Source organism: Ananas comosus, linkage group 4, assembly GCF_001540865.1.
Source record: "Ananas comosus cultivar F153 linkage group 4, ASM154086v1, whole genome shotgun sequence".
In the NCBI taxonomy this organism is placed as follows: domain Eukaryota; kingdom Viridiplantae; phylum Streptophyta; class Magnoliopsida; order Poales; family Bromeliaceae; genus Ananas; species Ananas comosus.
In genome coordinates this window covers 4,164,838-4,187,340 of record NC_033624.1, presented here as the reverse complement: position 1 = coordinate 4,187,340, position 22,503 = coordinate 4,164,838, and the positions used below count along the sequence as shown (strand labels likewise).

The 22,503-nt window shown below is 34.6% G+C and overlaps 2 protein-coding genes across 2 annotated transcripts; both read left to right on the top strand.

Moving 5' to 3' along the window:
* Positions 5,074 to 8,162, top strand: LOC109709723 (verprolin; the record flags this gene model as incomplete). The annotated part of the gene is given in 4 exon segments (XM_020232054.1): positions 5,074 to 5,569; positions 5,664 to 5,774; positions 6,531 to 6,599; positions 7,915 to 8,162. Coding segments are annotated over 4 exon segments (660 nt in total). The 3' UTR covers positions 7,966 to 8,162.
* On the top strand, positions 16,598 to 22,032 carry LOC109709361 (purple acid phosphatase 2-like; the record flags this gene model as incomplete). Its single annotated transcript, XM_020231572.1, is given in 8 exon segments — positions 16,598 to 16,901; positions 18,031 to 18,231; positions 18,345 to 18,456; positions 18,810 to 19,036; positions 20,242 to 20,380; positions 21,026 to 21,246; positions 21,391 to 21,512; positions 21,598 to 22,032. Coding segments are annotated over 8 exon segments (1,519 nt in total), but the record flags the coding sequence as incomplete, so codon positions are not given.

The following is a 22,503-nucleotide window of genomic DNA, read 5'->3' as shown; positions in this document are numbered from 1 at the left end:
CCGAACGACCCTCCTCCTACTCGCAGTTTCCTTCGGCAGTCTCCTCCTCGCAGTCTCCTCCTCGCAGTCTTCTCCTCGCAGTCTTCTACTTGCAATCTCCTCCTCGCAGTCTTCTGCGGAAGTCTCCCCTGGCCTATACATGTTATCTTAGGCTATGTGCGCGTGGAATTGCAGACAAGTTTCGATGATTAGATATTTCTGTAACATAATTTTTATTATGTTCAATTTGTTATTGTTGAAGTAATAGAATTTTTCATTGTAGGCAAATTCTTTTTGTATTGTGTAAACTTGTATAAAATCGTGTACTCGGATTTAAAGAAGAAAATATAATTCTTGTTCACAAATTAATATACTGTTTAGGAATTTGTTGCACTATTTACCAGTTACAATATTTTTTCATAAAATGTTGCACTGTTTACATCATAAAATAATATAAATTTCGACCTTTTTGCACTATTTTGTTCATGTTAACGCCAAATCTTTGAAAATTTCGTACTAGGTATCATCTGTTACACGCTTTAGCAGAGATTCTTAAACTCTTTTCATCTGTGTTACAATACTTAAAACCTTCTTTAAATTAAATTTTCATTTCACCGACCTGGCGTTGCACTATTATTATACCTTGTATCAACCTCTCCAACGAACCCTTATAAGCTTAGTACGAGTCTTTTCAAAATATTGCACTGGTTTACTACCTTATTGCACTTTCGTTGCACTCGTTTTTAAATCGATTGCACTATTATTTATACCTTATTGCACTCTTACAAGCATCTTTGCACTCTTTTAAAAATATTGTTCTATTATTCACTCTGTCTTGCACTATTATTGGCGTTCATCTGTGAACCTATTCATGCGTTATAAGAACGCTGATCTTTCGTAAGAACAGTTTGCACAATCGTTTAGCCGCTATGTCGCGCCTCTCGAAAAGCGTCCTGCGCCGGCGACCTTCCAGCCCCGCCGCCGAGCTTCTTGGCCTGCCGACTCTTATGTCGCACATCGCCGACCTTCGAACCCCGCAGCCACCGCACTGGTGCGACCTAGCGATGCACTGCTATAATGGCAGTTGCACCATTTTTTCGGGCGTTTCACTTTGCGTTGCACTATTATCCCTGCTCGGGCCGTGCATATTTTCTCATTTATCGTGAGTTATTGTATTAAAGAATTAAAGCCAAACAGGAAACAGCGGGGTCGGCGAATAGCGGGGGTGGATGTGGTCCGGGTTCCGAGAAATGACTGAGATTGAACGGGTCATTTAATGCGCGCCAGACCGTACGGCAGGGTAGTATACGTATGTCAAGAAATACGCGGGAGGCTATTTTATAGGAGGGGCATTTTGGTCAGGCGGCGGAAAAAGCGGACCGAATCTGCAAAAAGGAAAAAGGTGGCCCGGTTTTGCAAAACCCCAAAATAAGTGGATTTTTTATGCAAATTGGCCTTTATTTTACTAACTTTATAAAAGAAATCAAGATCTCAAGATCACAGTAAAGAGTATAAATTTATTTTAAACAAATAAAGTTTGAAGTAAAAATTTTTTTGTAAAAATTCAAAAAGTACCCGCGCAATAAATTGACCCTTTATGCTCTTTATTCAGGACAAAAATTTGCTGGGCAGCGTGCCCAAACGCGTGTGTCGCCCTCTCTTTCTCTCTTTCTTAAAAAAGGGCCCCAACTTTTTTTTTTTTTTTTTCAATGGTTGCGATGGGCGCCGCGACACATGCGGCACCTATCCGGCACCGTGCCCAAACTAATTAGTTTGGGCACGCTACCCAGCAAATTTTTGTCCCTTTTTTCAAGCCATATCATCTCACCATTAATTGGAGAAATAACTAACCAACATAAGACCAAAATATTCTTTCGGCTTTTATAATCACTAGTGAAAGAAGCCGCGCTTTGCAGCGGATAAAAACCATAACAGTAATTAATAATGAAAAAAATTTAAATATTCTCTTATATATTTCACTTGCTACATTCACCAAAGGTCTCTCACTGTTGGCGGAGGATATAGACCCGACGATGCCTTCTCCGGTGATTGTGATAGTGACGACGACGATGATCCCTCCGACCACGGCAGAAGAAGAAAGTGGGCGCTCATTCGTGAGAGAGAAAGAGGGAGGGAGGGAAAGAGGCGATGGTGTGTAGCAAAAGATGAGAGATAGATAATTGATGAATAGAATGAAAATAAAGAATTAAAAGTCCGATGGAGGAAAGAAAAAATGTGATAATGAATAATTGGAGAAGAGAGATTAGGATGGTAATGGAACCATTTAAATATAGTAAATGAAAGTTTGGTAGCGGAACCGTCTGCATTAATTAAAAATATAGTGGAGGAAGAGAAATGATCATAATGAATAATTGTAGATAGAAACGATATAATTGTAAATGGTAGTAGAACCATTAAATACACTAATTAAAGGTTTGATTAGTGGAACCGTTAAAATATATATTAAAAATTTGGTGAAGAGAAGAAGAAGAGTTACATGCTAGTGAGAGTGAAGTAGAATTTGCCACGTGGCAACGAACATTGGGAATTCATATAGGTTATAGATAATATTTATTCCCACAATTTTGATGATAGAATATCCCCCACATAAATATATGGATTGTACATTATTTACTAATACCAAATTTTTTTTTTTTTTCTAGGAACTAGATGTATAAAAAATATTTTTTAAAAAAAATTTATTTTTCAAAATATTTTCCAAGATGCCAGACACCTCTTACACTCTGTTTGGAATGGGTACAAGATGGGGGATAAGGGGGTTATCCCCCCTCTTGTACCCAAACACAATTTGGGGGCCCCCACCCTCTTGTACCAGGTTGGGATGGAACAAGTGTTTGAGAGAGAGAGAGAGAGAGAGAGAGAGAGAGATTTTTAATTTTAATTTTAATTTCTAATTTTAAAATTTAAAATTTAAAATTTTTAATTTAAAATTATTAGTTTAAAATATTAAATTCAATTATAAAGGAAAAATTATTATTTTCTATTTATAACTACCAACTATTTCACCTTATACTCACATTTTTCATCCAAACATAATTTTTCTAGTTCCAACTTTACTCATATTTTCATCCAAATAAAAAAATACTCTTGTTCCTACGAAAATTCATACTTGTACCTATCCCCGATATAACTAGTTCTTACTTATACTCTAACCAAACGAAGCCGAACTCTATGGATATCTACAATCTGAGACGAACATTTTAACCTGAACTTCTCCAAAATTGGACTTTCTATTGTGAAACAGCAATACCTTGAAATTGACACTTCATGTGTAGTTTCGAAAACTGCAGCTGAAAATTGAAAATTTTCGAGAGCTTTTGCGCAACCTTTGTCATGATATGATGGGATTGCTTGTGAAGCACTGTGAGAGGGGACACATTTAAGGGCTATCTTATAATTTTAGTGCGACCCAAATCCCTAGATTGATCGGATTAACCCTAGCCATCATTTTTACCACAAACGAGATTTTCTATCTCCCTTATATATACAATCTCTCTCTTTCTCCCTCTTTCCGTTTCTTTTTGGTCGATCACCACACAGCAATGAGATTTTGTTGCTGGACAACTTCTCCGGTGACCTTCCCGCATCTTCGGTGACTTGTTAAACCACAAATGAAGCGTCCTTTTGCTACTCTCTTTTCAATGCGGTCAAAATTGAGGAAATAGGGTTGATTTTCTTCAACTTGTCGAATCTCAAGTTCTGGCTGGTTGAGAAAGCGTTCATGCTGTCTCGTAGTGTCCCACAAGTATCTATTGTGGCATCAATAGGTACTTACGCTGCCCGAAAGGCCAAAATAGGCCAATTTCGGGGACTATTTTGGGTGTGTCGCTGATTGCGNTACCCTTTGATCATTTCCACCCGTTAGATTATACGATTAAACCAATCGCCCTCTCAACCCTAGGGGACCACTATCAATTTAACCGGGGACCACTATCATCCTAACCGCACATCCTTTCATCCAACGGCCGAAAACTTAATAGTACCAAGGGCTTGGTACTATTGATAGTATAGTAGCATAATTATATATATATATATATATATATATATATACATAACCCTATTTTGAATGGGTAGTATACGGGTAATCTCTATTCAAACCCGCTCAAATAGATCCGATGGGTATATTAGTAATTTAAGTACCCAGACTTGGATCCAACGCGAAGTTAAATAGGTAGGGTTTGTTTTTTTTTTTTCTCTAACAATTTTTTTTAAGGATACAGGTACAGTATATCAACTATTCAGACCTGATCCGGTCCTCGCCTCCACGGACACCTTTAGAGATGTCAATGAGTACGAATACCCAAAATTTTATTCGAATCCGATCTGAGCGAATTTATTTGATACTAAATAGATATAGTTTTCGATATGGATGTTAAAAATAAAAACCTGACGAATATGATTTCAGATATGGATTTTGATTGTACTCGACCTAAACCCAAACCCGAATTTATTTTACATTATATATAATATGTATATACAAATTTAATGTTATATTTGAATTTATATTTTAAAAATTATATTTAATATAATATATTTTGAAATTAAGAGAAACAATTGTTTCGGGTTCGGATTTTCGGGTTCGGATTTTTGATCGAATTAGGGTTTGGATATGGATTTTTAAAATCTGTCGGGTTCTGATTTAGGTTTGGGTTCGGGTTTCAAGTTTGGAGTCTGGTTCGGGTTAGGATTTTTGAAAATTCGCCCCCGTTGACATCCCTAAAAGTGGTTCACTTTCTTGGTTTTGTTTTTCAGGTTAGAATCAAAATTTTGAAAAATAGACCAAAGGATCTATATACCTTAAAAATCTTATCTCTCCTCGACTCCACCCCTGATCGTGTGATATGTCTCCACCACCGAAGGTAGCCTCGAGCGCTACTCCCACCTGCACCGACAACAGTCTCGACGCTCCTTCCGCCTCCGTCGCCTTCATACCATAAGTCACATTTTTTGCCATGTCTCTACCACCGGTGGCGGTCTCGAGCGTTCCTTCCACCTTTCGTCGATGGCAGTCTAAAGTGCTCCTCCCGTCACTAAAAATATAAAATAGTTAGATATTGAACTTGAAACTTCATATAATAACTATTAAATTTTTAGCCAACGATATTTGTTAGTGTTACTAAATTTAATTGACCGTTAAAACATGATAGATATTTCTGTAATATCTTATCCAAGAAAAAGCAAAAAAAAAAATCATCATCCACAAAATCACAACACATCAATCCATGTAGATGCAAGAGAAAGTAAAACCCAAGCCCTAAAAACAAAACCCAACCCAGCCCCACCCAAACCAAGCCTTATAGCGAAGTCGAACGTACGTACAAGAACACAAACACAACCTCCGCCACCTACACTTTATCCAGAGATTCCGACGCCGACGCCGACGACGACGATGTCGACCGCCACCGCCGCCTCCGCCGCCGCGTCGTCGAAGAGGGCGCTCCTCGCCGACGACGTGCCGTGGCGGGTCGCCCCCGGCGGGGGGAAGAAGCCGGTGCCGAGGATCCACCACGGCCCCCTCCTCCGCGTCCCCCAGAACCCTAGCACCAGCCACGCCCTCGCCGTGATGAGGGTACGAACCCGATCTCTTTTGGTTGCGGTTCTTCTACTAGGGTTTCCGAGGCTCTGATTTGTTGTTTTGTCTCGTTCCGTTTCGTCGTCTCTAGCATCCGAATCCGGTGGGTGAGGGTTTCGCCATGGAGGCGAAGCTTGAGGCGGCGGGGCCGGATTGCGTTGTGCCGGGGCAGATTACGCCGGTTAAGCTGCTGGGATTGAAGGTTCGACTATAAATTTCCGAAATTTAGCTTCTTTTTTTTTTTTTTTTTCTCACTTGTGCATATCAAATGATGATAAATAATTTACTGTTGTACAAATTAAACCCTTTATTGCAACATTCCTTCTTTCTTCTCTCTAAGGTGNCTCCTCTCTCTCTCCTCCGCTCTCTGTTCATCTCTTTCCTAGCAAACCAAACATGTATTCTTCAAAACCTATCATCATAGACATAAATATTTTTCTCACTTGTGCATATCAAATGATGATAAATAATTTACTGTTGTACAAATTAAACCCTTTATTGCAACATTCCTTCTTTCTTCTCTCTAAGGTGGTGTTTGATTTCTCACGAAAAAAGTGTTTTTTGTTCGAAAAATATTTATGTCTATGATGATAGGTTTTGAAGAATACATGTTTGGTTTGCTAGGAAAGAGATGAACAGAGAGCGGAGGAGAGAGAGAGGAGTTTTTAGTTCTCAGATGGAGAAGTGTTTTAACTGTTAAATTTATCAAGATGACCATTAGGTTTAACCAAATCTGTAATTTATTTGGAGAAAAAGTTAGAAAGAACATTACTGGGTCCTATTTTCCGTCTAGCGCCTAGGATTTACACGCGTATGCGGCTAATATTTTCTGAAATTTGAGCTTTAATGTGCGGTATTGCCACTAGCGCTTTTTATTATTTCGTGCTTAGCAAGATCTGCATTCTGAGTTTCCATAAGTTTTTGAGTAGCGCCACCATTTTTTTCAAATTGTATGCAGGTCTGGCCTATTGATGTCAACTTTAACTTTCTGGAACCTGTTGGACGGGAGCTACGGTCCATTGGAAAGGTAACTTTGTAACTCGACTATTCGATCTTCGGAAGCAAATCAGAGAATAGTATTGTCTTTTCGCTAAAGTAATAGTAAACTACAGGACATCCATAACCTAATGTCGTAAACATATGGCAGATTTATTTTTGAGTTAGATTGGTTGGAGGTAGGATTGAAAGTAAGTTAACAGCAGGTAGCCGGGGAACTGACCAGTCGAATGACTGATGTGGACATATTTCTCATTTCTTCTTGAGAAAGAGTTGGCGTGTTTCTTTTAATACCATGCAAAATTTCTAGAACTTATGCAAGATTGTATGAGGGATACAGTGGGGGGAGATTGGAGGCTCTGAGAATGCCTAAGCCCAGAAGGAGAGAGAGATTGGAGTGTGGACCCTGAGACTGCTAAATTAGAGACCCTGAGTATGCACAGAGAGAGAGAGAGAGAGAGAGAGAGAGAGAGAGAGAGAGAGAGAGAGTTGTAGTTTATGGAAGCTCATTGTAGTTTATGTTTCGTAAACATGTTGTGTCAAAACTTGAGAGAGGGAGAGAGAGAGGCTTGGTGCAGAGATAATAGGGAAAGCCCAGTTTTGTAGTTTTTGTTTCATAAACATGATGTGTCAAAAATTTCGGGCTAGAATGTGCTTCTTATATAAAAATGTGTGAGGGGTTGGATGCTCTTCATCAAAATTTTCCTTTCAATCCAAGCAATCAAATTAGTCTGTCCTTTTCGCTATTCAAAAAATATTCTTAAAAAGTTGGCTTAATTGCTTGGACTGAGAGGACAAGTTGGATGAGGGGAATCCAGTCCCTAATACAATCTTCAATAAGGAGCACCTTATGTAATCTTCCCCCAATAATGCCCACAATCTTTAAGTCGCAACATTTAAAATTTCCGGTGTAAAAGTAAGTTATTCCTTTCTTAGGCACAATTTGAGTGAATAAAAACTACCGACTTGCTCTCTCTAATAAGATTAGCATTTATATTTACAAAAAATTCTCGTGATTATACTCCAATTTTTTTTCGCATTGTTTTAGTCCTGCATTACTGCCTTCTTGGCTCAGGTGCTCTCTCTCTCTCTCTCTCTCTCTCTCTCTCTCTCTCTTTTCTTCAAGACTTTGCAGCATCTTAGCCTTTTTGCATCCTTTATGATAATTAATTTTATGTTAGCTACTACTAATGACTCCCATACTGTAAATAGTTGGTCTCTACTACAATGACTCATGTAGCGCCTAACAGCTACAGTAATATGACAACTTCTTTCGGCGTTTTGCATACTTGCAGCACTTCACAATTTCTTACCACTAGAGTAACTTACACTTGTGCCTTTTGCAGTTCATGGATTCGGCGATCAACCTCATGAACGCATCTTTCCAAGATCGGTAGTTACATGCGGCAGTACTGTACTATAGTCTATCTGCAAGCTGTCCTTCTTGCAAATGTCCGCAATCTACAAGAGTGTATACGGAGACTCGAGCGAAATACACAAGAGCTTGTTTTTGTCATGTCTTTGTTAGATGTATTATGGAGCAGCAGAACAAAGATACTTTATTCTATTTTGCGTGCAGAACTTTGTGTTGTTAGAGTGGCTTACTCATTTCAGCTTCTTCTAGAACTGGGATTAAATTGCACTGCTCGCGCCAAACTTCTAGCGGAGCTTCACTTTTGTCCTGAAACTTCAAAGCGGACGACCGAACCCTCGAACTTGGACTTGTTTCAAATTGCATCCTTTCCGTCAGTTCTTGGCAAATTCGCTAACAGTGACGGCGACATGGCCGAAAGACGGAGTTTGCGCGCTTCTGAGAAAACTCTTTGTAAGCTGGTTTACATTTTCGGGGCAGCCATGTCGCCGTCGCTGTTGGTGAACTTCAATGTGGATTGACAGAAAGTGCTATTTGGAAACATTTATCAAAGTTTTGCGACTGAAGTGAAACTGCTGCTAGAAGTTTGTGCGCCGACAGTGCAATTTACTCTTGGAAGTGGGTGAAGATGGTTATCTTAAGGGATGCGATTGCAGAAAGTCGAGATCAGCGATATGATTGCAGAAATATGCAGAAGTTGAAGAACCAAGTTCAGGTGATAATTTCAGGGGAAATCAGGACCTAAATTATTCAAGTGAAAAGTTTCTGTAACTTGGCTTCTTATCGAACAAATAGCAAGAAAAAATAATTTTCGCATAAATTTAAGTTCAACTGAAAGTTATTTTCAATCCGAAAATCGATTACGGATAAACAAACGGGCTCATCATATAGTAGTAACAGTTTACTACCTCAAATTCTAATGGAAAGTCAACCCCTAAAATTTTAGATGCAGAATCGTATCACATCTTTTTTTTTCCTTTTTTTAGGCCAAAGCTAGCATCATGCTGTTCCCCGCTTCTACCTGCGCTAGGGACGGTCAATGCGTAGAGCCCAATTTTTTCATGTATTTTACTATTTAATTTTTCTCACTTACAGTTTTTTTAGTGCAGGCGATAAAGGGCTCGATGGATGATACCCGAGATCCCAAGTTCATAGCATAATCGTTTTATACTTCCAGCTAAGTTCATTTCTAAAAAAATAATTAGGCACACACTCTCTTTCTTCAATTGATTTTAAATGATCAATATCTTAAAATCAAAATACCATCCAAAAAACCTTCGTTTGACTCAATCAGTGAACCGGCCGATTTGGCGGTCGATTCAAAATAGTTCATAATTTAAGCAAGTTTGAAACGTTTTTACCTATTTTTTATCTGTTTATATGGTAAAAACATATAGAACTTATTTGAACTACAGACGATTTTAATTTGGCTCTAATCTTTCAAAATTTAGATTTTACTGCCCAAGCTGTCAATTTGTTTGATCCGAGTAAGTTAACGACACTTTTAATTCAAAATTTGCAACTCACAGTAGATTTTCTTATCATTGTCTGTGGTCCCTTTCAGACAACGGCAAGAAAGCTTATGAAATTAATACTGTAAGGCTTAGTTTGATATTGAGGCCTATTTAACGCTATAAGATAAAATGGAGTTGAGGAAAAAATATATAGGGATATCTTTCTGCGTTCTCCAGTGGGACCGTAGAAAAGCGGACGCAATATTACGTACGGAGCCAAACAGGATATTTTTTCAACATTCTTTCAACATTCTTTCTCATCGCACGTAACGCAATTTCCCTGCAATCCTGAACGAAGCCTAAGTTGCAAATTTTGAAGTCGATGTGTCGTTGACCGACTAAAATCAAACAAATTGAAAATTAGATAGTAAAATTTAAAATTTAAAAAATTATATGGCTAATTTAAAATGATTTATAGTTTAGATAAGTTATGTCTGACCATATAAATATATGTAAAGAATAAATAAAAGATAGGATGGACATAAGTCATAACTGAAATAAAGATGTAAATCCGAGACCACCACCACCACCACACATAATATCCTTTTCAGGCCCCTCCAGCGCAGTTTTCAAATTTGAAAAAGTGGGCATGTGTGAATCTTTCAGTTGGCATCTCGGCGCCGAATTCAAACGCTGGCCACGCAAATCGTCGCCGACTTTAACCAAAAAAGAGTAGTGGTGGGCAACTGGGTGTATAGTCCCACACTACAAAGATTCTTCAAATCTTTAGCTTATTAGGCATGTCCAATTGGTCCTCCTATTTTAAGAAATAATATTTAAATAATATTATACTTTTTCAAAATTTTAAAAATATGTAATATATTTCTGATTGACCAAAATATCCGTATTAATTTTCAAAAAAACTTTCAAATATCTTGTCGTTTGGTTCAGGTATAAATAAGAACTAATTATTCCAGGGATAGATATAAGATGAGGTATAAGGTGGGTATAGAGTAATTTTGTGTTTGGTTGAGTATTGAGTTTAGTCTAGATGTAAGCAAAATAGTGTTTGGTTGAAGTAAGTGGAATAAGAAGGATAGTAATGATACTGTCATCTTTATTATATTTGAATTAAAATTTTTAAATTTTATATTTAAAATTTTAAATTTGAATATATAACACTTAAATTTCAAAAATACAAAATTAACATTTAAATTTTTAAAAAATCTCAAATTCGAAAATTCAAAGTTCTAAATTTTCAATTTCAAATTTTAAATTTAAGATCAAGGCTAAATTTAGAAATATAAGATTTTAAAATTTAAATTTAAAAATTTAAATATATATCAATTTAAAATTTAAAATTTAAAATTTAGAATTTAAAAATATAAATTTTAATTTTAAGATTACAAATTATTAAATTTTAAAAATTTATAATTTAAATTTTAAATTTTAAATTTAAAAATTAAATAGGGGTGGGAATAGCTATTCTATTCCTACCCCTATACCTGAGAGAGGGGAGGGATTGCTATCCCACCCCTTAACAGGTTATCCCGGGTGGGATTGCTATTCCACCCCTTAACGGGTTATCCCACTCCTCTTTTTTTTTTTGTTTGGGTATAAGGGATGGGATAAGGGGAACCAAACGGGTAACGGGTTATCCCTTTACTAATGAGATTTGGAGTTTAGAAAAAAACTAGATTTTCACCCGTGCGATGCACGGCTAATATAATAATATAGAATAATAAAAATTATTATGTGATGATAACAAAAAGATTTTCTAATTAATTTTATATTTTTTAACAAATAAAAAAATATATTATCAACCTTAATTATAGTACATATTAAAGTACACAAGCTAGAGAAAAAAAAATTTGGACCAAAATAAATATTCAACTAAAATGCAAAATTCAATCCTGCTCTATTATCTATGAATTGGTATGCAAAATAATTTACATTACATATTGATGTGCGAAATAAAATGATAACTAAAATTGATATGAAAAATTACAAATGATATTAATATTTAAGCATATAATGAAATCAACTAAACTTTCATATTTGATACAAATTAGAATAAGCATGCATATATTATGTTCCTACTATCACTTTTAAGATTCAAAAATGTATAGATGTTGGTTTCCAGAAAATATAAAGAAAAAAAACTTTGTTGCATAAAGATGAAAAGTTACATGAGTGACAGAAGGAAAAAAAATTACGAAATGAAAATTACAGAAGTGACAGTAGGGAAATAATATGTTCTATTTTAAAGCATCAATATTTAAGAGCGAAGAAAATTACAGGAGTGATGTGAGTTTTAAATTTTTTCCTCTTACCAAAAATGCCTCTATCATTTTTTACTAATATTTTTATGTCTAGAAATTTTCAACCAATCATTTTAAATAATTAACTAAGTAATAATTTATTCCAAAATAAAGATAAATATTTTCCTTCTCACGCGTAATATCCGCACCGCCAATTCTTTCGCAACATAATATCCATAAATTTCTCAAATATCTCAACATAATTATAATTATAGGTGACTTTGAAATAAAATCACCTTCATTCATTATAGGTGATTTTTAATAATATTGTAAAAGATACTATTTCCTTAAAAAATTTAATTTTATTTTTCCTAAAGTAGTCATATTCCCTAAAGTAGTAATATCCGCACAACATAATTATAGGTGACTTTGAAATATTCTCTAAAATAGAAAATCTATATTTGAGCTTNTTAACACGTAGATTTTCTATACAGTAAAAGATATTATTTTCTTAAAAAATCTAATTTTTTTTTCTAAAATAAAAAATCTATATTTAAGCTTGACACGTGGCAAACATATAAAGTGCCATGTGGCAAACATATTTGAAATATTCTCTAAAATAGAAAATCTATATTTGAGCTTAACACGTAGATTTTCTATATAATAAAAGATATTATTTTCTTAAAAAATCTAAATTTTTTTCTAAAATAAAAAATCTATATTTGAGCTTGACACGTGGCAAACATATAAAACGCCACGTGTCAGCTTTTTACATAGAGTTCATTAAGGGTTCTACTTTAGTATATAGTAATAGATAGATTTCGTAATTTTAGAATATCCTTGAAAATTATGAATAGTACTTATTAGGGCTAACTATAATATTTTAAAGAATTTTAAAGGTTAATATGTATAGATATTATCTGAACTGTAACTCATTTTGAAATTGACCCTGAAATCAATTTTATTTGATTTACGACCCCTCAATTTATAAATCATTTGATTTAGGTTCTCCTTACATTAGGAATTTTGGAGATTTGTTAGTATTAAACGCCTACGATGGATCACAGGTGATCAAAAATTGCTTTAGTGAAAATCAAAAAAAAAAAAAATGCAAAATTGCTCTACCTTAAGAAAAAGTAAATTTTAATCGCACGCATCTCTTATGAGTATTCGATTCTAACAAATTCTCCAAAATTACTAATGGGGGGTGTAAATCAAATAAGAAAAAGTTTTTAAGGGTCAATTTCAAAAAATGTTAAAAGTTCAAGGGGTGTCTATGCATTTTAACCTAACAGAAATTGGATTTGAATGCTCAAAGGTAAAAATCTCCAATTTAAAACTTTTGACACTACAGTAAACAAAGGTTGTTGAGAAAAGTTTAAGGTTAAAACGTATAAAACTTTAGGGAAAACTTCAAAAACCCCCTCTGTGGTTTCATACTTTTTCATTTTAGTACCCTGTGATTTAAAGTGTATCAAGTTAGTACCCTGTGGTTTCTCACTTTATCACTTTAGTACCCTGTGGTTTAAAGTGTATCAAATTAGTACCCTGTGGTTTTATACTTTATCACTTTAGTACCCTGTGGTTTCACACTTTATCACTTTAGTACCCTATAGTTTAAAAAACCACAGGGTACTAATTTGATACAAAATCAAAACCACAGAGTACTAAAGTGATAAAATGCAAAACCACAGGGTACTAACTTGATACACTTTAAACCACAGGGTACTAAAGTGATAAAGTGAGAAACCACAAGGTACTAACTTGATACATTTTAAACCACAGGGTACTAAAGTGAAAAAAATTAAAACCACAAGGGGGTTTTTTGAAGTTTTCCCAAAACTTTATATGAATTAGAAACTTTTTTGATTTTGTTACAGACCGTTCAAAATATTGATTTTAACACCCAACCTTTTCAATTTGTTTGATTAAAATAATTCGATGACTCTTTGAATATAAAATTTAAGCTAATTATTTATTTTAATAAATTTATAGTTACAAAAATTATATAAAATATATTAATTAAACCTGTTAAGATAAACGATGCGTTGAAATTTTGAACTTAAAAGATCACTGATTGACTCAGATAAAATAAATTAAAAGGTTCGATAGTAAAATTAAAATTTTTAAATATCAGATAGTTAGACCAAAATTGGTGATAGTTGAGATAAGTTTTAAACGTTTTTACCAAAGTTTAATACAATATTTTTAATAAGATAAATTATATGTTTGGTCTTCAAATTACGCCGCAGGTGACACTTTAGTTTTTAAATTTTAATTTCTAGCTCAAATTTTCAAAATTATTATAATTAAGTCCCCTAATTCAATTTAATTTACTAAATTTTAATATATCGTTCATGTAAAAGAAATGTAACATCTTAATTATTGACGCATCATTAATCATAACACTGTTATGTCCCTTGTATGTTAGTGATATAATAATATGCATCCAATTAAATTGGATTATAAGCCTTTATTATAATATTATAATATTTCTAAAAATACAAATAAAAAATTATAATAAATTAAAAATTGAGAATTAAAGTGCCACCCATTGTATAGTTTCTGCAATTTACCCATAATTAAATAACATAAATAGTTCAATAATAAATAGGATTAATTTCATACAGATCTTTGTAAATATATCGAATAGCAAATATATCCCTACAAACTTTAACTTTTCATGTTTATCTCTGCAAAAGTCCTGTGATATTCATATTTGACTCTTTCGTTTGTTATCGTTAGAGAATTGCTTACTTTTTAATAGAAAATAAGTAAAATGAAATTTTTGCCATTGCAAATATATTCCTCCAAAAGCACCAACTGTTCGAATTATGCAGAAATATCCTTCTAAAAATCTCCAACAATCATTTTCTTTTTTTCTACCATCACAAGTAATATAAAAGGGCTAAAAATGTCAATTTATCATATTCACTAATCAGGGTTAAGTATTTTATGTATGATTAACTAAAATTGAGCTCATATACTTTTAAAAGTACCAAGTCATTGGTGCTTGTAAGTTTTTAGCCCTTGGATTAAGGAATGTGCGGTTAAGATGATGTGGGCCCCCTAGGGTTAACTGGGTGGTTGGTTGAATGGTATAATCTAACAGGTGAAAATGATTAAAGGCGTAGATCTAACAGCAAAAAATTTACAAGCACCAAATACTTTGTACTTTTACAAGCATCATAGCCGGACTCTGATTAACTATATTTTTTTCTAACGGATCTGGACTTTTGTAGGAACAAGTATAAAAAGTTGAACATTATAGGGATGTATTTATTATTCCATATATTTACAAGTAGCTATATGTAATTAATCCAAATAAATAAATGGTCAACTTGTGGCTCCCACGTGCGTGTGAAAGTAGTGAAGCTTCTCTGCTTCTTATTAATTAATTAATCAAATATTAATAATGAATAATTAATACGTGTCAAGTTTAAACACGTCTTATTAACGTGGATTGTATCAAAACACGTGAGCGTATTAACAAATAAGCACTCTTATGATTAAGCCCCCTTTTTTTTTAAAAAAAACATTATTATTATTATTAGACCAATAATAAAAGTGGGCCCCACTTATTTAATAATGAGTTGACCGTTATACAGTGAAGGAGTTCAAAATTTTTAAAATATTTAATTTATTTCTCATTGATCAAAATATAACTAAAATTTTAAAAATATATTTTAAAAAATAAAAAATAAATTTACAAATTTTGAATAGCAGTAAGGGATATATAAGTGAAAGTTATTTAAAAAAAAAAGCCGATTTTATATGTGTAGATGAATGATAGTAAGGAGTTGGTGATGAAATTTGTGGCTTTTTGCTTTTTTTAGATAATTTTATTTGGATTTTGAAATTACTAATTTATTTCTATATAATTTAATTATCAAATATATTTCTATTAGAACTAAAAAATATGCCTATTTATTCATATAGATGGACTATTGTTAGTTGTTCATTAAATTTTTACTGTTTGGACTATTTTTTAAATATTTTGCTTAGAATTTATAATTTTACGATTCACGTAGAATAATATAAAAGTTAAAATAAAAATATTAAAAATAATAAATAATCTTTTATTATAGTTAAAAAGATATTTAATTTGTAAACAAAGAGAGAGGAATATATGTAATAACTAAAATTGTGAGTGTAAATATATAATTTAATATTTTATAGTGATATATATATATATGGCTAATGCTACTATCTTATTAATATGATATGAGCATTTGTTCTATCAAGTTGTTCTTGATGATCAAGATTCCGAATCGATGATCGGAGCCGTTGAAGTTGATCTACACCGTATCTAAACACGGTAAATGTGTTCAAATACGATGAATGCTTCATCGTGTCTAGAAAAAATATATATATTACAAAAAATTATAAATATTGAAGAGAAAAAAAAGAAGAATATAAATATGGAACACGCAAAACACGGTCAATAATCCACTGTGTTTAATTTTGCGCTGATGTGGCGGCTATGTGGGAGGATATGATCAAATTTATAATTATAAATTTAATAGAACTATTTATAATTTTTTTTTTTTTTGACAGGGTCAAATATAAAAAAAAATCCCAAAAATGGCCTCCCAACCTCAATCCGAATGCATGTGAATTTCAATGATTTAATTTTTTTTTATTTTCTTTTATAATTTGTGTGAATTCCAAAGTCAGCTAATGCATCCAACCCAGAAAAATCCCATTCAAATCCTTCCAAAAAAAAAAAAGAGAGGAGAAAATTCCATTCAAATCCTTATCTCTCTCTCTCTCTCTCTCTCTCTCTCTCTTATCTTTCTTCTTTCTCACTCTACCCTGTTTCTTTTTTTTTTTTCCTTCTCCCATTTCCCCTTCTCTCTCTCTCTCTCTCTCTCTCTCTCCATCTCGCTTGCGTATTTAATGCGATATCTCCGCACCTTCTTGGGATATTCCCCTCGCTCTTCACGTTCCATATACTGATATACGCGATAGGGAGAAGCCCCGAACCCCTCGCTCCATCATTTGGGATTCTCTCCACAGCAGAAGCCGCAGAACAGAGGAAACAGAGGATGGGCCGAAGCAGGGCGCCTAAGCTCCCCTGTTTGCGATTGGGTCTCTTCTTCTTCTTCTTCTTCGTTGTTTTCGCGTTGAGGTGCGATGGAGGAGGAGTCACGAGCAGGTACGTGAGGAAGCTCGCGGCCACCGTTGATATGCCCCTGGACAGCGATGTGTTCCGTGTACCCCCCGGTTACAATGCTCCGCAGCAGGTATAAGAGAGAGATAGAGAGAGAGAGAGGGAAAGGTGGCTCCTTTTTGAGTTCAAAATCTCTTCTTTTGATCTTATTCTCTATTTTTGGGTTTGTGGAGTTAGAGAGAGAGAGAGAGAGAGAGAGAGAGAGAAGGAAAGGTGGCTCCTTTTTGAGTTTAAAACCTCTTCTTTTGGGCTTTTGGGGTTAGACCGTTAGAGGGAGAGGGGGAGAGAGAGAGAGAGAGATGGCTCCCTTTTGGGGGTTCAAAAGATCCTCTTTGATCTTATTCCCCATTTGAATTTTTAAGGTTTGTGATACGCTTGTGTCAAATCCTTCAATTGTGTTTGGGATCAAAATCTCTTCTTTTGATCTCAATATCTATTTGGGTTTCTTGGGATTAGAAATAGAGAGATAAAGTTATTTGCTCCTTTTTGGGGTTCTAAATTTTTTGGCTCCAAAACTCTTCTTTTGATCTTTACATCTATTTGGGTTTTCGGTTTTGTGATCATTTAGGAGTTCTTTTTTTTTTTTTTTTTTTTTTTTGTGTGCGCGCCAAGTTCTAGTTCAATCCAAGTGGGTTTATTGTTGCTGTTGATGAGAATGATAGTGTTTTTCTGATTTTATGTTGGTTCATGTAGTTATAGATTATGAAACATGAATGAATGCATGATCCATATCTGTTCACTGTAATCTCAATTAATTGTTTCTTAATGCTATGCTAAATACATTTTCATTTATCTGTTCATACCTGATTCTTGTTTTTTTTTTTTTCTTTTCCAATCTTTTATATTTTTGAGTGCCTAAATATGCTTTAATTATATTAAAATGCAATATATATATATATATATATTGTTTAAACCACTTATGCTCTAGTACTTGTATCTTTGGGTGTTTCAATTTATTCTCTATCCTAGCTTTTTAAATTTATGATTTTGTAGATTCTTCTCCCAAGTTGAGCATTAATTTGTTTTTGTTATTTTGTTTGTGATTCTTCAGAGTTCTTATTAATCTCTTCACATTGCCTTTTTCCTATATAAAACTTGATGTTGGTTTGTTCTTTCTCCTCATCTTAATAGGATTTTGTTAATCGAAATTACATTAAAAGAACAAAAAAAACTATCCTTTTTTTCGGTTTTTTCTTGCGAAGGTTCATATAACTCAAGGGGACCATGATGGCTCTGCTGTGATTGTATCATGGGTCACTACAAGCGAGCGCGGCTCTAGCATTGTTCTTTTCGGGACTTCGAAGGACAAGCTCGAGTACTCGGCTAAGGGATCTTATACTCGGTACAAGTTCTACAACTACACCTCGGGATTTATCCATCACTGCACTCTCGAAGATTTGAAGGTGCGCATCGATCTCCCCTACACGCATTCGTTTTCGACATAACCAACGAATTTCCTCTTCAGTACACGATCGACGGATGATCACACTTCTTTTCATTTTATTTTGCGCTGCAGTTCGACACGAAGTACTATTACGCAGTAGGGATTGGTTATACAGTGAGGCAATTCTGGTTCAAAACTCCTCCTCAACCCGGTCCGGATGTTCCGTATACTTTTGGCCTTATCGGTAATTCCACCATCTCCTTTGATCGACTAAAATCGTTAAATAGCTTGTAGTTTTTCTGAAATTCATTTAAAACTTTTAGGGTCTTCGACTAGAAGTCGAGTGCGTAAGCTCTAGATTATGTTCATTTGTTTTGCTGGAAAGTTGAAACCTGATAACACCTCTCACTACTTTGTCTTCGACAGCATCACAATATCTGCGAAACTATGTATGGATGAATATGTTTTGCTTCGTAAAATTGCATAATTGAGATTGAACACATGCAATGATCTGAGAATGGATTTAGTAGTCGTTTCCAAGTCCAATGAGTGTTTGTTTATGCACCACCATTTGATGTTTTTGTGATATATGTGCAGGTGATCTTGGTCAGAGTTATGACTCGAACTCTACGCTTTCTCATTACCAGTCGAACCCAAATGCGGAGGCGGTGCTCTTCGTAGGCGACCTCTCTTATGCAGATAACTATCCAAATCACGACAACGTGAGGTGGGATACGTGGGGGCGGTTCGTTGAGAGGAGCGTCGCCTATCAACCTTGGATTTGGACTGCGGGCAATCACGAGATCGATTTCGCTCCCGAAATTGTGAGTGTGGAAAGTTTATTGCTCACACACACACACATACACACATATATATATATGGGAAAACTTCAGAAACCCCCCCTGTGGTTTCGTAGTTTCTCACTTTGCCCCCCTGTAGTTTAAAATGTATCAAATTGCCCTCCTGTGGTTTCGTTTTTATCTTTTCGGTAGCTTTTTCGTTAATATTTCATTAAATTATATACAAAAAACTTCAGATACCCATCTAGATTTATCAAATATTCACTTTAGTACCCTTTAATTTTAACTTTATAACTGATTTAAGAAAAAAAAATAATGAAATTGATAAGAAAAAAAGAAAAAAGAAACCACAGGGGGGCAAATTGATACATTTTAAACCACAGGGGGGCAAAGTGAGAAACTACGAAACCACAGGGGGGTTTTTTGAAGTTTTCCCTATATATATATATAGACTTAGCAGAGTAGTATGACTCATGAGTTGCGCTTTACTTCCTATGTATAAGACTAGGTTGGTGTTGCGGCGAAAGTAAATTTAAGGTAAAAATGTACATAACTTACCTGAACTATGGACAATTTTGAATCAACTATCCGGCCTTTCAAAATTTTGGTTTACTACCTAACCTTTCAATTTGTTTCACTTGAGTTGATTGAGTTAGTCAACGGTTTCTTGACTTCAAAATTTGAATATGTTGTTCATCTTGACAGGTTTATTAAACATACTTTATGCAATTCTCGCAACTATGAATTCATTAAAGTAAGATATTTTGCTTAAATTTTGAAGTCAAATTGTTGATGACCGACTCGAATCAAACAAATTGAAAGGTTGAGTAGCGAAATCAAAATTTTGAAAGGTCAGATAGTCAAAGAAGGAGCGCAATAATTTGATTATTTTTATACCTATATTGAAAATCAGAGATAATCCTTAGACATGCAAACTTAATTTCATTTGACAATCTCAGAATGATCTCTAAATTTGAATTTTTTCTTAAAAAATTGAAAAATCGAATAATTTGGTAGTTTTTATGATTTAGTTATTCTTGTTATGCAAGTTTACACTTTTATCTTATATATACCAGTTTTTTTTTCTATGTTATGTGCTACGTAATTTGCAGAGAATGCGAAAAAGTCCGTTCTTGAATACCACGAAATGTTATTCTCATTCGAAAATTTTCAATTTTTTGGAAAAGTTGGGTTTTTATTTTTTAAAAAAATTCTTGGTATCTTTGCAGGGTGAAACTAAGCCATTCAAACCGTACCGACACCGATATCATGTTCCGTATAAGGCTTCCGGTAGCACATCTCCATTTTGGTATTCCATTAAAAGAGCTTCGGCATACATCATTGTTTTGGCTTCATATTCGGCGTACGGTACGACTAACCGAATCATGTCTTATACGACTTTCACGGTTGTTAAATACGAGTTGACGCAAACACTGCTTGAGTTGCTTCGATGTTCTTATTTGGCTCTAAACTGAAAAATCATACTGAACAACCCCGAATAAGATAATATGATTTGGTTTCTTGGGTTTTTTTTAGGGTTTAGGGTTTATGGCGGTTTTTAGGATTTTTAGGTTGAGGAATATTTTATTAACCACGGCAATAGCACTAGTCGACGTTCGCGTGGGGATATTTTGACCGTCCGATACTAAGCGAGAATTTCATCCTTTTTAGGTGTGTTTTGTGGAATTGCGGGGATGTCGACCGCTTTCCCCACTCTATGTTCCATCCAAACATTAAGAACGTATTTGTTTCCGTGGAAAAAAGAAAAAGCTAGAAAATGACTTTCTGGCTGGATAAATACTTTTTGTCTATTTGGTTCGCACAAAAAGTAGTTTTTTTTTTTTTTTCAGATTTCACGGAAAAATCTCCTTTTTGTTTTTTCGTTTTTATCAGGAAAACAAAAACTATGGAAATGGCGTTTTCCGTCGAAAACCTTTTTCTCGGATTTTAACAACACACCAACTTATTGAGCTCTCTCTTCTACCTCTACTATTTGTCCATTTTGATTTTTAGGAAAGTACACACCTCAATACAAGTGGCTCGAAGCCGAGCTACCGAAAGTGAACCGAAGCGAGACACCGTGGTTGATCGTCCTCATGCATGCGCCGTGGTACAACAGCTACAACTACCATTACATGGAAGGCGAAACCATGAGAGTGATGTACGAGCCGTGGTTCGTGCAATACAAAGTCGACGTAGTGTTCGCAGGCCACGTCCACGCCTACGAACGCAGCGTGAGCCCCTAAACCCTCTCCTTATTCTCTAATTCTCTCATATTTAGTTAATCAAATGAACCGCGAAGTTTGTTTTTCGCATTCGACAATGTCTGAGTTAAACTTCGTAGCTGAGATTTGCTTTTGTTGCTCTCGCATTCGCAGCATAGAATTTCGAACATTGCATATAACATTGTGAACGGAAAGTGTACGCCGGTTCCTGATTTATCGGCTCCGGTTTACGTTACCATCGGCGACGGAGGGAACCTCGAAGGCCTCGCTACCAAGTAAGTAAGATGATTTTTTCCGAATGATTCATATATCGACGATAGGATACTAATCCGCAACTTATTTTTCGCGTAAAATTCGCAGCATGACCGAGCCGCAGCCGAGCTACTCGGCTTTTAGAGAGGCGAGCTTCGGCCACGCCATCTTCGAGATCAAGAACAAGACACATGCTTACTATACCTGGCATCGGAATCACGACGGGAACGCGGTGGCCGCTGATTCGATGTGGTTCACTAATAGATACTGGCACACTACAGATGATACTTACGTCGCGTAATCGTCATTTCTTCGATGTAGATCTTCGCAAAATAAAAATAAGCCTTTGAGTTTATGAATCATTGCATTTATTTAGTCGATTCGTACTTTGTCGATAACTCGAGTTTTTTTTTTTTTTTTTTTCTTTTCTTTTCCCTGATTTGAATTCAATAAAAAGTTTCTTCCTAGATTCTCAGTTGTAACATTATATCATGGACTTGGAACTCATTTGATTTATTTTAATTTTATTTTCTATTTTTTGTGTGTGTGGTGTGGAAGGAATAAGGAATATGAATAGATGTTGTAATTTAATTCTTGTTCTTGAAACCTTTTTTATTATTAGGCTAATAATGTCGAAAAGATCTGAAATTTAGTTTCTAAATAATTTAAGTGGTATAGATCATTCTCAACTGTGCCAATCATCAAAAATAAATAAATGGTAACGAAGTCCGTTTACTACTAATAATATTTTCAGTTTTACTCTATATATCTTAGGCTTATATATGTAGAGAGAGAGAGTCCGGCTATACTTTTATGAGTACGATTGTCTTCGTACTTATAAGTTGCTTTCGATGATAAAGCTTCCAAATCGACGATCAACATCATTAAACGTTATCTAGAACATTTAAAACGTCTAGAAATTAAATTTTATAATTTTTCAACATTATTTACCTTACGATCAAAAGGTCACAAAATTGATAATTTTTAACGCCCGGTATTGAATATTTGCTAGTT